The sequence below is a fragment of the Scyliorhinus torazame genome, chromosome 1, assembly GCF_047496885.1.
Source record: "Scyliorhinus torazame isolate Kashiwa2021f chromosome 1, sScyTor2.1, whole genome shotgun sequence".
Lineage (NCBI taxonomy): Eukaryota > Metazoa > Chordata > Chondrichthyes > Carcharhiniformes > Scyliorhinidae > Scyliorhinus > Scyliorhinus torazame.
The window spans coordinates 118,984,744-118,997,980 of record NC_092707.1 but is presented as its reverse complement, the minus strand read 5'-3'; the positions used below and the strand labels follow the sequence as shown (position 1 = coordinate 118,997,980).

General features: G+C 47.7%; 1 protein-coding gene across 1 annotated transcript in view; it reads left to right on the top strand.

Annotated features, from left to right (window-relative positions):
* LOC140411413 (uncharacterized) overlaps nt 1-13,237 on the top strand; it is a 222,753-nt gene that overhangs the window by 38,194 nt on the left and 171,322 nt on the right. The window contains exon 6 of the mRNA XM_072500525.1: nt 12,652-12,850. Within this exon, the coding sequence (XP_072356626.1) occupies nt 12,652-12,850 (199 nt within the window). The remainder of the gene's footprint in view (nt 1-12,651; nt 12,851-13,237) is intronic.

The window sequence follows — 13,237 nt, the reverse complement described above, 5'->3', positions numbered from 1 at the left end:
ATCCGGGTCTGCAGTTGGGAGGGAGTGGTGTCGGCGGTGGTTAGGCAGCTGAGGGGGTTCATGGAGTGCATGGAGGGGTGGACCCATGGAGTTTTGGGAGGCCAAGGGCGAAAGGATTTTCATACTTCTCCCATGTGCACCGGGTGTATTCCTGGATTGATTTTTTTTGTGATGGACAAGGCGCTGGCGGGGGTGGCCGACTCTGAGTACTCGGCGATTGTGGCTTCTGACCACCCACTGCATTGGGTGGATTTATGGGTGGTTCAGGGTGAGGCCCAACGGTGACCGTGGAGATTGGATGTGAGGCTGTTAGCAGCTGAGGGGGTGTGTGAGTGTGTGAGGGCTGCCATTCGGGGCTATGTGGAGTTGAATGATACGGGGGAGGTCTCAGATACCAAGTTGTGGGAGGCACTCAAGGCTGTAGCTGGAGGGGAGTTTATTTCAATTCGGGTGCACAAGGAGAGGGAGGAGATAGCAACGCTGGTCGAGGACATTTAGAGGGTGGACAGGTGGTACTCGGTGTCGCCGGAGGAGGGGTTGTTGAAGGAGAGGCAGAGGCTCCAGATGGAGCTTGGGTTTGTGTCTACGGGAAAAGTGGTGGGAAAGCTTTGGAGGGCCAGAGGGGCAGTGTATGAGTATGGGGAGAAGGTAATACGATGCTGGGCGACGAGCTGAGGAAGAAAGCAGCAGCGAAGGAGATTGCTAGGGTGAGGGATGAGGGGTGATGGACCAGGCGGCGGTATTTGTGGGCGGAGGCTGTATGAGTCGGAGCCGCCCCCCCCCCCCCCAATCTCTCTGATTTTAAAGTAGGTTAAGGAGCCAGAGCAGTGTGTGTCATACTGCCTGATATCGCTGTTGAATGTTGATGCCAAGCTGTTGCCAAAGGTGTTTGCATCGCAGATTGAGGACTGTGCCAGGGGGCTGGGAGAGAACCAGACAGATTTTGTGATGGGAAGGCAGTTGTCGGCGAATGTGCAGAGATTATTTAATGTGATTATGATACCCTCGGTGCGGCAGGGGGTGGGGTGGTGGCAAAGGACTTGAAGAAAGCTTTTGATTCACAAACCCCTACCCGAACCCAAACCGCCCAGCACCTCAAACAAATACACCCACTCCACCTTCTCCAAGTCCTTCGCTACCACCTCCACCCCCTGCCCCACCGAACGTATCATGATCACATTAGTTGTCTATCAGTGCAAATAATTATCGATACGACCTTCGACCAGCAGGTGGTGTCAAAGATCTATCACATGACTCGGGACACCCGTTAGTTGGTAGTATGTTGTACATGAAGATATTCGTACTTCGAGTAGCTCCAGGAAAATCTACTGAATTCATTTAGTAGCCATCGTCTGTATTATAGTTCATCGGTTATCTTTTCCACGTTTTTGTTAATAAATCATCTTTATAGTTAATCTTTATAGTTAAACAATTAGATGTTCTGTGTACATCATTACAACAGTGATATCACAGAACACGACAGTGGCGAACATTGCGATGGTGAGGAAGTGTGCTGTGGAGGAGAGTCGATCTGGGGGCATGTGGAGGTGGCATGTAGGGAATGAGTTTGAGGGCTTTGTTGTTGTTGCCTTTTCCATTATGGTGGCCAGGTACTCCAGGAGCCCAGAGGTGGTGCCGGCTTTAAAGGTGTGGGCACCAATGAGCGACAACCATAGGTTTGTGCTTGCGGGGCTGGATACTAGGTTTTGGGGATGGCGGCAGCTGATAATTGAGTATTTCAGGGACTTGTTATCGGGAGTAAATTCGCAGGGCTGGAGGAGTTGGAGGAATTGTATAAGCTGCCCAGGGGAATGGATTTTGTGAGGAAAGGTGCGCTGTCCTTCCTGGGCTGCCGCCTCTGGTGGTAGGAGGACGAGATACGGGAGGGGGGTGTATCAGATTTTATTTTTAAATGTATTTTATTACAAACATGTATGAAAACAGGCTACAATAAATAAACACTCTGGGAAACATACTTCCCAGCAATCAACGATACAATCTGAACAAATGTTTTCCCCTTTTTCACCCCCCCCCCCCCCCCCCACCCCGCGACGAGCAGCTCCTTTAAGGCACGATCACAAACACCCCCATCTTTTCTCAAACCACTTGACTCATAATTTATCTTCTCCAACCTCAGGAAGTCGTACAGATCACTCAAGCAAGCTGCTACCCCCAGAGGCGATGCCAACCGCTACTCCAGTAAAATTTGCCGCCGTGCAATCAAAGAGGCAAAGGCCACGACATCGGCCTTCCTCCTCTCCATGTGCTCCGGCTTCTCTGAAACCCCACATATTGCCACCAAAGGGTTTGGATCCACCTCCTCCCCCACTATCCTGGCTAAGGCTGCGAACACTCCCGCCCAGAATCTTCCCAATTTTTCAAAACCGCAAACCATGTGCGCGTGATTCGCTGGCCCCCGCCCACAGCTCTCACACTCATTTGCTATCCCCTGAAAGAACCCACTCATTCCCGCCCGAGTCATATGCACCCCGTGCTCCATCATAAACTGTATCAGACTCATCCTTGCACAAGAGGAGGCACCGTTTACCCTATGCAGTGCCTCACTCCATACTCTCCAATTGTTCTCCCCTCCCAGCTCCCCTTCCCATTTCTCCTTGATCTTCACCACCCGCTCGCCTCCCTGCTCCCCCAGCCACTTATATATATCCCCAATTCTTCCCTCCTCTTCCAAGTCCAGAAGCAGCAGTCGTTCCAGCAGGGTGTATCTCGGCAACCTAGGGAACCCCCTCCAGACCTTTCGCACAAAGCCCCTAACCTGCAGATAATAATAATTATAGGGCGGTATTCTCCCCCCCACGCCGGGTGGGAGAATGGCCACGCTGCCCCGACACCCGCACGCAATTCTCCCACCCCACCGAAACCAGCGCCGCGAGCGGCGATTCTCCAGCCCGGATGGGCCGAGCGGCCGGCGAAAAAAATGACAGTCCCGCTGGTGCCGTTCACCCCTGGTCACTGCCGGCGGGAACTGTGCAGGAACGCTGGGGGGGCGGCCTGTGGGGGGGGGGGGGCGGGGAGGGGGGCTCTTTCACCGGGGGAGGCCTCCGATGGTGTCTGGCCCACGATTGGGGCCCACTGATTGGCGGGCCGGCATCTCCCCCCCCCCCCCGGCCTACCTCCTTCCGCAGCTGGCCCCAGAACCCCGGCGCCATGTTGGTGAGGGGCCGGCGCGCATAAGAAGTTCCCTGCGCATGCGCAGGATGGCGCGGCCCAAATGCGCATGTGCAGGAATGAGCTGCCCCAACTGCGCATGCGCGTGTGGGCACCGTGTAAGGAGGCTGGAGCTGCGTGAACCGCTCCAGCGCCGTGCTGGCCCCCTGTGGGGGTCATAATAGGTGGTGCTCGGGCCCTGTTCACACCGTCGTGAAACGCGACGGCGTTCACGACGGCGCGGGCACTTAATCCCGGGAGCGGAGAATCCCGCCCATAATCTTTATTGTCACGAGTAGGCTTACATTACACTGCAATGAAGTTACTGTGAAAAGCACTTAGCCGCCACATGGTACATGGAGGGAGAATTCAGAATGTCCAAGTTACCTAACAGCCTGTCTTTCGGGAGGAAACCAGAGCACCCCTGAACTCACTCCCCATCGGCAGCTCTACCCTCTCCCTTAGCTCCTCCAGACTGGCGAACCCTTCTTTCAAATACAGATCCCTCACCTTGACCAGCCCCACTTCCCTCCACCTCCGAGATACACTATCCATCCCCCCGGCTCAAACCCATGATTCCCGCACAGCGGCGTTAACACCGACATCCCTCCCACCCTAAAAGCCTCCTCAACTGATTCCATATCTTCAACTTGGATTGCACGACCAGGCTTCCTGAATACCTACTTGGAGCTATTGGCAACGCTGCCGTCACCATAGCCCTCAAACTGCACCCCTTACAAGATTCCTCTAACATCCTCACCCATTCTACCCCTTCTCCTTCCCACCATCGCCACACCTTATCCACCGCCCAATAATAATGAAGCAAATTCGTCAACGCCAACCCCCCCTGCAGACTCTACCTCTGTAGCAGGGTCCTCCCCACCCTCGGCACTTTCCCCGCCCATACAAAGCCCAAAATTATTATGTCCAATTTCCAAAAAAAGGCCTTTGGTATAAAGATCGGGAGAGCCTGAAAAATAAACAAGAACCTCAGCAGAATATTCATTTTTAGCACTTGGACCCTCCCAGCCAACGTCAACTGCAGTGTATCCCATCTCCTAAGATCCTCCCTGGCCTCCTCCACCTTTGGAGTCCCGTCCATTCTCTCACTACCTGAATCCCCAAATACCGAAACCTATCCCTTGCTACCATAAATGGCACCCCCCCCCCCTAAATTAGCCCGCTATCCCAGCTCATTCACTGGGAAAATCTCGCTTTTTCCTACATTCAGCTTATATCCTGAGAACCTTCCAAACCTCCCCAACAGGCCCATATTCTCCAGCAGATCCGAAATATGCAGCAACAGGTTATCGGCGTAGAGCGACACCCGATGCTCCCTCTGTCCCCTCATAATCCCCTGCCACTCCGCCGACCCCCTAAAAGCCATTGCCAATGGTTCTATGGCCAGCGCAAACAGCAACGGCGACAGCTGGCATCCCTGCCTCGTACCCCTGTGTAAGTCAAAGTTCCACGAACTCATATTATTCATTCTCACACTTGCTTTTGGTGCCACATACAGCAACCGCATCCATGCCACAAATCTCAGCCCAAACCTTCCCAAAACCTCAAACAAGTACCGCCACTCCACCCCATCAAATGCCTTCTCCGCGTACATGGACATCAGCAGCTATGGTACCAGAGCCGCTGACGGATTCATCACTACATTCAACATATTACTATTGAGCTGCCTGCCCTTCACAAAGCCTGTTTGACCTTCTGCAACCACCCCAGGACACAATCCTCCATCCTCCCCGTCAACAACTTAACCAATACTTTCACATCCGTGTTCAATAGTGATATGGACCTATACGACCCACATTCCACCGGGTCCTTCCCCTTTTTGGGGATTACTGCCTGCGTCATCGTCTCCGGCAACTCCCCCTTCCCCAGCGCTTCATTAAACGCCCCCGACAGATGTGGTGCCAGGTCTGTCGCAAATTCCTGATAAAATTCTGTCGGTATCCATCCGGCCCAGGGGCCTTCCCCGACTTCATAGCCCTGATACTATCCAGCATCTCCCTCAGTCCCAGGGGCTCCTCTAGCACCTGCCTCTTTGCTCCCTCCACCTGGGGAAATTCCAGCTCGTCCAGAAACCAGCCATGTCCCCCTCCTCTCCCCCCCCGGGTCCGCCTCGTACAGTCACTGATAGAATTCCCTAAATGCCTTGTTTATCTTCCCTGGCTTCGACACCACATCCCTAGCCCCAGTCCGTATCTTCAATATTTCCCCACGAGCATGCGGCTCGCCCTCTCCCCATACTCATTGTGCACCGCTCTTGCCCTACACAGTTGCCCTACTGCCCTCCCTGTTGTCAACCTGTCAAACAGCCCCTGCAACCTTTTCCTCCTCGCCAATCCCTCCACGGTGGGCACCCTTGAATATTCCCTGTCCATCTCCACTATCTCGCTCACTTGGCGATCATGTTCCTCCCACCTTTCCCTATCTGCACGAGCCTTAAACAAAATAATTTCCCCCCGGACCACTGCCTACAGTGCTTCCCAGAAAATGGCCGCCGACACCTCCCCATTCTGATTCAGCTCCACATACTTCTTAATTGTCGCCTGCACCTTCTCACAAAAACCTCCATCCGCCAACAACCCCGAATCAAATCTCTATCCCGGCCTCTACTCTCATCCCGATCTAAACCAAATCTCCAGTCTGTGGGGCGCATGGTCCAAGATAACTATCCCCATATACTCTGCCCCTCCACCTCAATCAAAATCTCCCAACTCCCTACAAAGTAATTATTCCTCAAGTACACCTTATAGACGTGTGAAAAGAAGGAATACTCCCCCCGGGTTCTGAAAGTGCCATGGATCATATCCATCCTTTCCATAAACCCCTCCAGCTCCCTCGCCATTCGTACCCTACCCATTGACCTGGGTCTCGACCTATCCACCCTCGGCTGTAGGACGCAGTTAAAATCTCCTCCCATGATCAACTGGTGCGTGGCAAAATCCGGGATCACTGCCAGTAACCCCCTCATAAAACCCACGTCATCCCGATTTGGGGCATACACATTTACCAGCGCCCCTTCCAAAACTCCACTCACAATCACATATCTCCCAGCCGGATCCTTCACCTCCTTCGCACTTGCAAATTGCATATTGGATATTCATAAGGAACCGATGGAAAGGAAGGGTGTTCCGGTGGAGGATATTAAGAGCAAATGGGAAGAGGAGCTGGGTGGCCTTGCCGAGGGTGAACACATCCTCGCTGTGTGCGAGGTTAAACCTCATCCAGTTTAAAGTGATACATAGGGCCCACATGACGGTGATGAAGATGAGCAGGTTCTTTGCGGTGGTGGAAGGTAGGCGTGGGCGGTGCGTGGCGGGAGCCGGTGAATCACGTCCTCATGTTCTGGCTGTGTTCAAGATTGAGGGGGTACTGGCAGGGGTTATTGGATGTGATGTCAGAGGTGATGGATGTGGGGGTGGTTCTGAGTACGGAGGTAGCGATATTTGGGGTGTTGGGAGAACCGGGGGCCTGGGGGGGCTATGTGTTGGCCTTTGCCTCTCTGACAGCCCGGACATGGATTTTATTGGTCTGGAGGGACTCAGAGCTGCCAGAGGCAGGGATGTAGGTGAGCGATCTGGCAGAATTCCTCAGGTTGAAGAAGGTCCAAGTTCAATCTGTGGGGGTCGGTAGAGGGGTTCGCCCAGAGATGGAAACCATCCATTGATTTCTTCAAGGAGAATTGAGTGGTCAGAAAGGGGGAGGGGACTTTTCGGGGGGTTAAGTGGGTTAAATTAGTGAAGGTCGGAAGGTGCTGGCGCGTTGGTGAGACAGGTTGGAGATTCATGGTTGTCTACTTGGTTGGTGTGTTCTTCTGATATTTTGTACTCTGTGTACATATGTTAAATGCCTTGAATAAAAATATTTTTAAAAAATAAATTAACCCTCAATTAACTCTTAATTTACCTCAGTCACAAAATTCCCACCAGTTTAGAGAAGATTTCTAAATGACCATAGTTCAGTTTCAAGTTTGAAACTTGTAATTGTATAATTTTAGAAGAATAATTGTGAATTAAATGAATAATTTTAAAAAGAAATGAATCATGGGGGGACTTGATACAGGCATGGGAATTTATCCGGGGACTTTGGCACCAATCGCTTCAAATCTGTCTTTTATCCTGATTGCCCAACACAATTGATATTGTGCCTCTGGAAGATTTCTGGATTAGTTTTGGTAAAGATATGCTGAAAAATGTCAAAATAATCAGGCGATAAAGGGCACAGGTGGATTCAGCAGGGGTGGAGCCTCCATTTCAATATGATGTCCTTATCCCGGTGTGGTTCATTGACCTGGCACACTCTGCAGTAGTGAAAATGATGACTGCCGACATTATCCATGTTATTGATCAGAGGTTTGATGTGCTGACTCAAAACCTCCGTGCTCATGAAGCAAAGTTGCAGAATATTATTGAATGGCTTGATGGTACAGAGGAGAGAATCCTGAATGTCGAGCATGTTGCTTCCTCGGCGGAAGCTCAAGTTCAATCCTTGGTAAGCCAGCTATGTGATATGTCCGAACTCTTCGACAATTTGGAGAACCAAGGTCAGAGAAAGATTATTCAAGTTGTCGGTCTGCCTGAGGAAATGGAGGGTAAGACTCCAACTTAGTTCTTTGAGAACTGTCTCCCGCATTTCCTTAAGCTGGAGGTGAAGACCGGGCATTTCAAATTGGAAAAGGCACACCATATCCTGTCATTAAGGCCAAGGTACAGTCTTCGTCCCAGGCCTACAATCATTCGCTTACACAATTTTAAAGATCAGGAGAAAGTCCTGGAGACAGCAAGGCATGGTGGGACCTGGCTCTACAATGCAGTAAGGATTCCCTTCTACCAGGACTTTTCGGTCGTGATACAGCTAAAGCATTGAGGCTTTGATGAATTTCGAAGGCAATTCAAGGCAGCTGGAGTGAATTATGTTATCCTGCGACCCTAAAAGTGATATCCGACGACACTTTTTTGCCTTCCGACTACAGCCTTGGCATTCACCAAGACCATGAAGGACAAGGATTTGGACTGATGGTCTGCAACTCGGAGAAACTCAAAGCTTTAATCGTAGTGTTGCTTGTCTGAATTTATTGTGTTTCCTCTTGTTTAAGAGCAGATGCTAATATTTGAGCACTATATGGAATGTCTTTTTCTTCTTGAGTGTTTCAGGGACTCTTATTAGCTTAGTCATATGTTATGGGCCAGGGTTTAGAAAACTCCAAAGTATATCATGGAGTTCACCTGACCTACAGCTGTTTATATATTTTGGATATGAGGAGCACAAGGGCCTACCTTTCAGGTGTTATTCGGGGCTGGTTTAGCACCGTGGGCTAAACAGCTGGCTTGTAATGCAGAACAAGTCCAGCAGCGCGGGTTCAATTCCCGTACTGCCTCCCGAACAAGCGCCGGAATGTGGCGACCAGGGGCTTTTCACAGTAACTTCATTGAAGCCTACTTGTGACAATAAGCGATTATTATTATTAACAGAGGCCTTAAGCACTTTGAATCAAAAACTGAGTTTATTCTACGACTGAATTTAGGTAACATTTTTATACAGACACAGTAAGCATTTTTATCAACTACAAACATAAATACCCCACACAGCTACAGCACTCTATGTATGACCCTTAATAAATTCCCCCTTTAAGCTGTCCCAATTTAATAACAAGATCCCATAAACTAGAAAACCCTTTTCAAAGGTGTGGCCCAGCACACAGCACTCAAGACCTGGTATAGGTACTTCTTGTTTCCTGTCCAAAACAGCAGGTTTGAATTCCTTCCAGAAAACAATTATCACTTTTAAGTTATCACGTAATCTGGGGACAGCTTTTAAATTGAAGGTAGAGAGAGACACTCCAAGTTACTTGTCTACCTGAATACAGCAGCCAAATGTGAAAACAAAAGCAAAACCCAGAGCCACACCTCTCCCAGCTCCCAGCTCAAAAATGAAAGTAAAACTCAGAGCCACAGCCCAGCTCCACCCACACAATGACATCACTGAAGCCATGTGATAAGACAAGACATTCCTAAAGGGACACTCCCATGACACATGGTAGATGTGCTGTGTGCTTATTATTCGTGCCTTAACCATGGCAAAATCGAGTGGCGTCATTGCCAAAATCTGGGTGGTGGATACAGGTCTTCATGGTGGGTTTAGAATGTGGGAGGTACACTCTCTTTATTATCTCCCATCAGATCACCTTTACCTTTACCACTTGAGTATTTCTCATGTCCCCAGTTTCTATCCCTCACAGGCTGAAACTGATGTTGGAAATCAAGCCTTGATTCATAATCATCTTCCATTTCTGCTGCTAATCTCGCAGTTTTACCCGTCTGCTCTTCCATATGAGTTCTCACTACATCAGGAATTGAATTTTTAAACTCCTCCAAAAGTATAATTTCTCTGAGAGCTTCATACGTTTGGTCTATTTTCAAAGCCCTTACTCACCTATCGAAATTACTCTGTTTGAGCCTTTCAAATTCCATGTATGTTTGACCAACTTCTTACCTTAAATTTCTAAACCTTTGTCTGTAAGCTCTTATCTTAGGTGCACTTCCCTTTCAAAGTATCTTTTAAGCATATTTTGTGGACCTTATCAGATTGAATGGAAATTAAGTGAGGTGAATTATGTGGTAAAAACACTAGATAGAAGGAAGACTCACCGAGTGTGTCATGTGAATATGCTTAAAATGTACTTTGAAAGGGAAGGAGAGAAAAAGGAGGTTTTAATGATTCTAACTCAAAGTGATGAACCAAATCCAAATGACTGTGAATTTGACATACCTCAAATTAAATTGGAAAATGAGAATGTTCTCAAAAATTGGGATGAATTGTTAAGTTACCTTCCAGAGGAAAAACAAACTGACCTGAAAGAGTTATTGATATCACATGGTCAAGTTTGTAAAGATAAATTGTGAAGTACTAAAATGGCTATACATGATGTAGATGTGGGAAATGCTGTTCCTATCAAACAACATCCATATAGACTTAATCCTTTAAAATTGGCACAGGTTAACAAAGAGATTGAGAGTATGCTTTAAAATGGCATAATTGAGCTCAATGGAGCTCACCCAGAGTGATGGTACCTAAACCAGACGGTACCCAATGGTTGTGTGTGGACTGTAGAAAGGTGAATGCAGTTACAAGAACGGACTCTTATCCTATCCCACGTTTGGAGGATTGCATTGAGAAAGTGGGACAATCCGCTTTTATTTCCAAATTGGATTTACTTAAAGGTTACTGGCAGGTACCTTTTTCCGAAAGGGTGAAGGAGATTTCAGCTTTTGTGACTCCAGATGGTATATACCAATTCAAAGTTATGCCATTTGGCATGAAAAACGCCCCAGCCACATTTCAACGGTTAACTAATACAGTTGTTTCAGGATTACCCAATTGTGCGGTGTACATCGACGATCTGGTAGTTTTCAGCCAGACATGGAAAGAACATTTAAAACATCTGAGGGAGCTATTCGATCGACTTCAGGAGGCGGGTTTGGTGATAAACCTAGCCAAAAGTGAATTTGGAAAAGCCCAAGTCACTTTCCTTGGCCATACAATCGGACAGAGTCGATTGGTCCCACAGGATGTGAAAACAAAAGTTATTGGGGAGTTTCCGATACCCTCGACATGACAGGAAATAATTTGATTTCTTGGCATGAGTGGATTTGATCGAACATTTGTGCAAGAGATTTGTAGCGTGATTGCTCCACTGATGGACTTGCTGAAGAAACGTTAAAAAATGTCAATGGACAGCGGAGTTTCAACATGCATTTGACTGCCTGAAAGCTGTGGTAACCGATACTCCTGTATTGGAGAATTGCAAGGGACTCTGTGATCAGATTGAACTGAAGTATCTAACTTTAACGAGAAATGACGAGGCGTAGAGGAATGGATGAATCGTGCAGAGACTTTCTTGTTCAAAGAGACTGTCAATCGAGAAGGATTTCGGTTGGAGGAAGAAGAACAAAAAAGAAAAAAAAGGACTATATTATTATACCTGTTTGCGTGTGTTGTTTATTTTGATCCGGTAAAGTGTTTTTACTGTGGGCATTTCTTAATTGATGGTGCAAAGGTGAAAAATGAAACCATCTTGAAGTTGATGGTTTATTTTTTTTTCTTGGGTGAGGCGTCATGTGAGAGTACCTTTAAGAAATGGATGTTTAAGCAATGTACCTTTAAGAAATTGAGCTGATCATATTACTGAAGTGATGTCAAAGGGTGGGGGGAGCTGAGCTCACTTCTGCTTTTTGAGTTTCAGTTTGAGAACGCAGCTGGGAGTGTCTGTGTGTTTTGCTGTGAGCTGTATGAAGAAACACAGAGCTGGTCTGTTGATTTCTGCAACCCAAAGACTATAAATATATTGAATGTAGCCGAATGTGCTCCTATTTTTGAAGGTTTGAAGTCTTTTGGATGTTTAAAGGAACAGTTTGAAGGATTATTTAGTGTTGTAGTCTTTTGGGGTTATCTTTGAAGTAATGGGTGTTAAGATATTCAATGTTTGTTTTAAAAGGGTTAACTTGAGTTCATAGAATAAACATTGTTTTGTTTTAAAAACCATTTGTCCATTCCTGCTGTATCACACCTGGAGAGTACGCCGTGTGCTTCCCACGCCACAATCTATTAAAAGTTGTGGGTCGGTTGAACTCCATGAAACACTTTGGGGTTCTGTAAACTCGGACCCATAACATGTCCCACATCCTGACTACTGCTAGGGGGCCTGTACATAACTTCCATCAGGGTCTTTTTACCTTTGCGATTCTTCAACTCTACCCACAGAGATTGTATGCTTTCTGATTCTATATCACTCCTTGCTATCGATGTCTATTATATAATTAAGAACTTTGGCAGCGCATGTGTTTCCTTACTCCCCTGGGCCCCACCACTACCTGATTAGCTCAAACATATAGAATTCAAGCCATCACAATGTTACCATGGATATTTAATATTTAATATTTTAAAGAGAAGGATCAAGAACATCAATACCAAAAGCACGTATGCAATAACCTGCAGGTGGGTGTATGAAGAAGGAATGAGGAGGGCAGGGTGAAGAGGGTGGGAGAGATGGGGTGAGAGGGGGTAACAATGTTGCGTGGTGATTCCCCTTGTTCGCAGGGCAGGTGGATCCCTCACTCCTGGGTATTGCCTGATGGAGGGACGCCACATTGGGAAGTGGAGGGGGGGGGTACAGTGAGCCACCACCCACCCTGTCATTGGGGGACTGGTGGCTCTGTCTGTAATGCAGAGCTTTCAAATTCTGATTGACTTAAAAGCTCTTGTGGGGAGGGAGGAGGTGGAGGATTTCTGCCACTGATTTTCTAAATCCCAGGGATGGCTTGGAGCTTAATTCTATTGGGCCTCCCCCATGGAAACAATGTGGGGCTCCCAGCGATATCCAACCAGCAGGTGAGATCCCTAATGCCAAAATTAAATCCTTGCCAATGAATAATTATTGGACACTGGTGTAATTTAAAAAAATTATTACAGGTTTCTCGTGTGAAAGTTTCCCTGGTAATGGAGCGGAACGCAACATTCTGGCAAATCCCATTCAGGATTTCATTGACAACTATATGGACACCAGGACACATAATATGTTCCAGGAATACAAGAAGCAATTTAATAGGGACTATGATAAAGATGAGAAGGAGCATGAGATACGAAAAGCCACTTTTACTCACAACATGAGGTAAAGTTGATCATTTTATGATTGCCATCGAAATAAAGCATTATTTTACAAATGTTTATTCTGGAAGAGGGGTTGGGATGTAAGTGTCTAACCTCTCAGGTCATCATGGATGCAGGTGCATCGAGATTATGCTCCATGGACTCCCAAAAGGTTGGTCCAATGATCTGGAGACACAAGTTCAATTCCCACCATGACAGCTGGGGAATTTAAATTCAATTAATTAAATGAATCTGGAATTATAAAGCTGGCATCGCTAATTGTGACCGTGAAACTATTGGATTGTGAAAAACAAACATCTGGGGCGCGATTCTCTGACCCCCCACCGGGTCGGAGAATCGCCGGGGGCCGGCGTGAATCCCGCCCCGCCGTGTCCCGAATTCTCCGCCA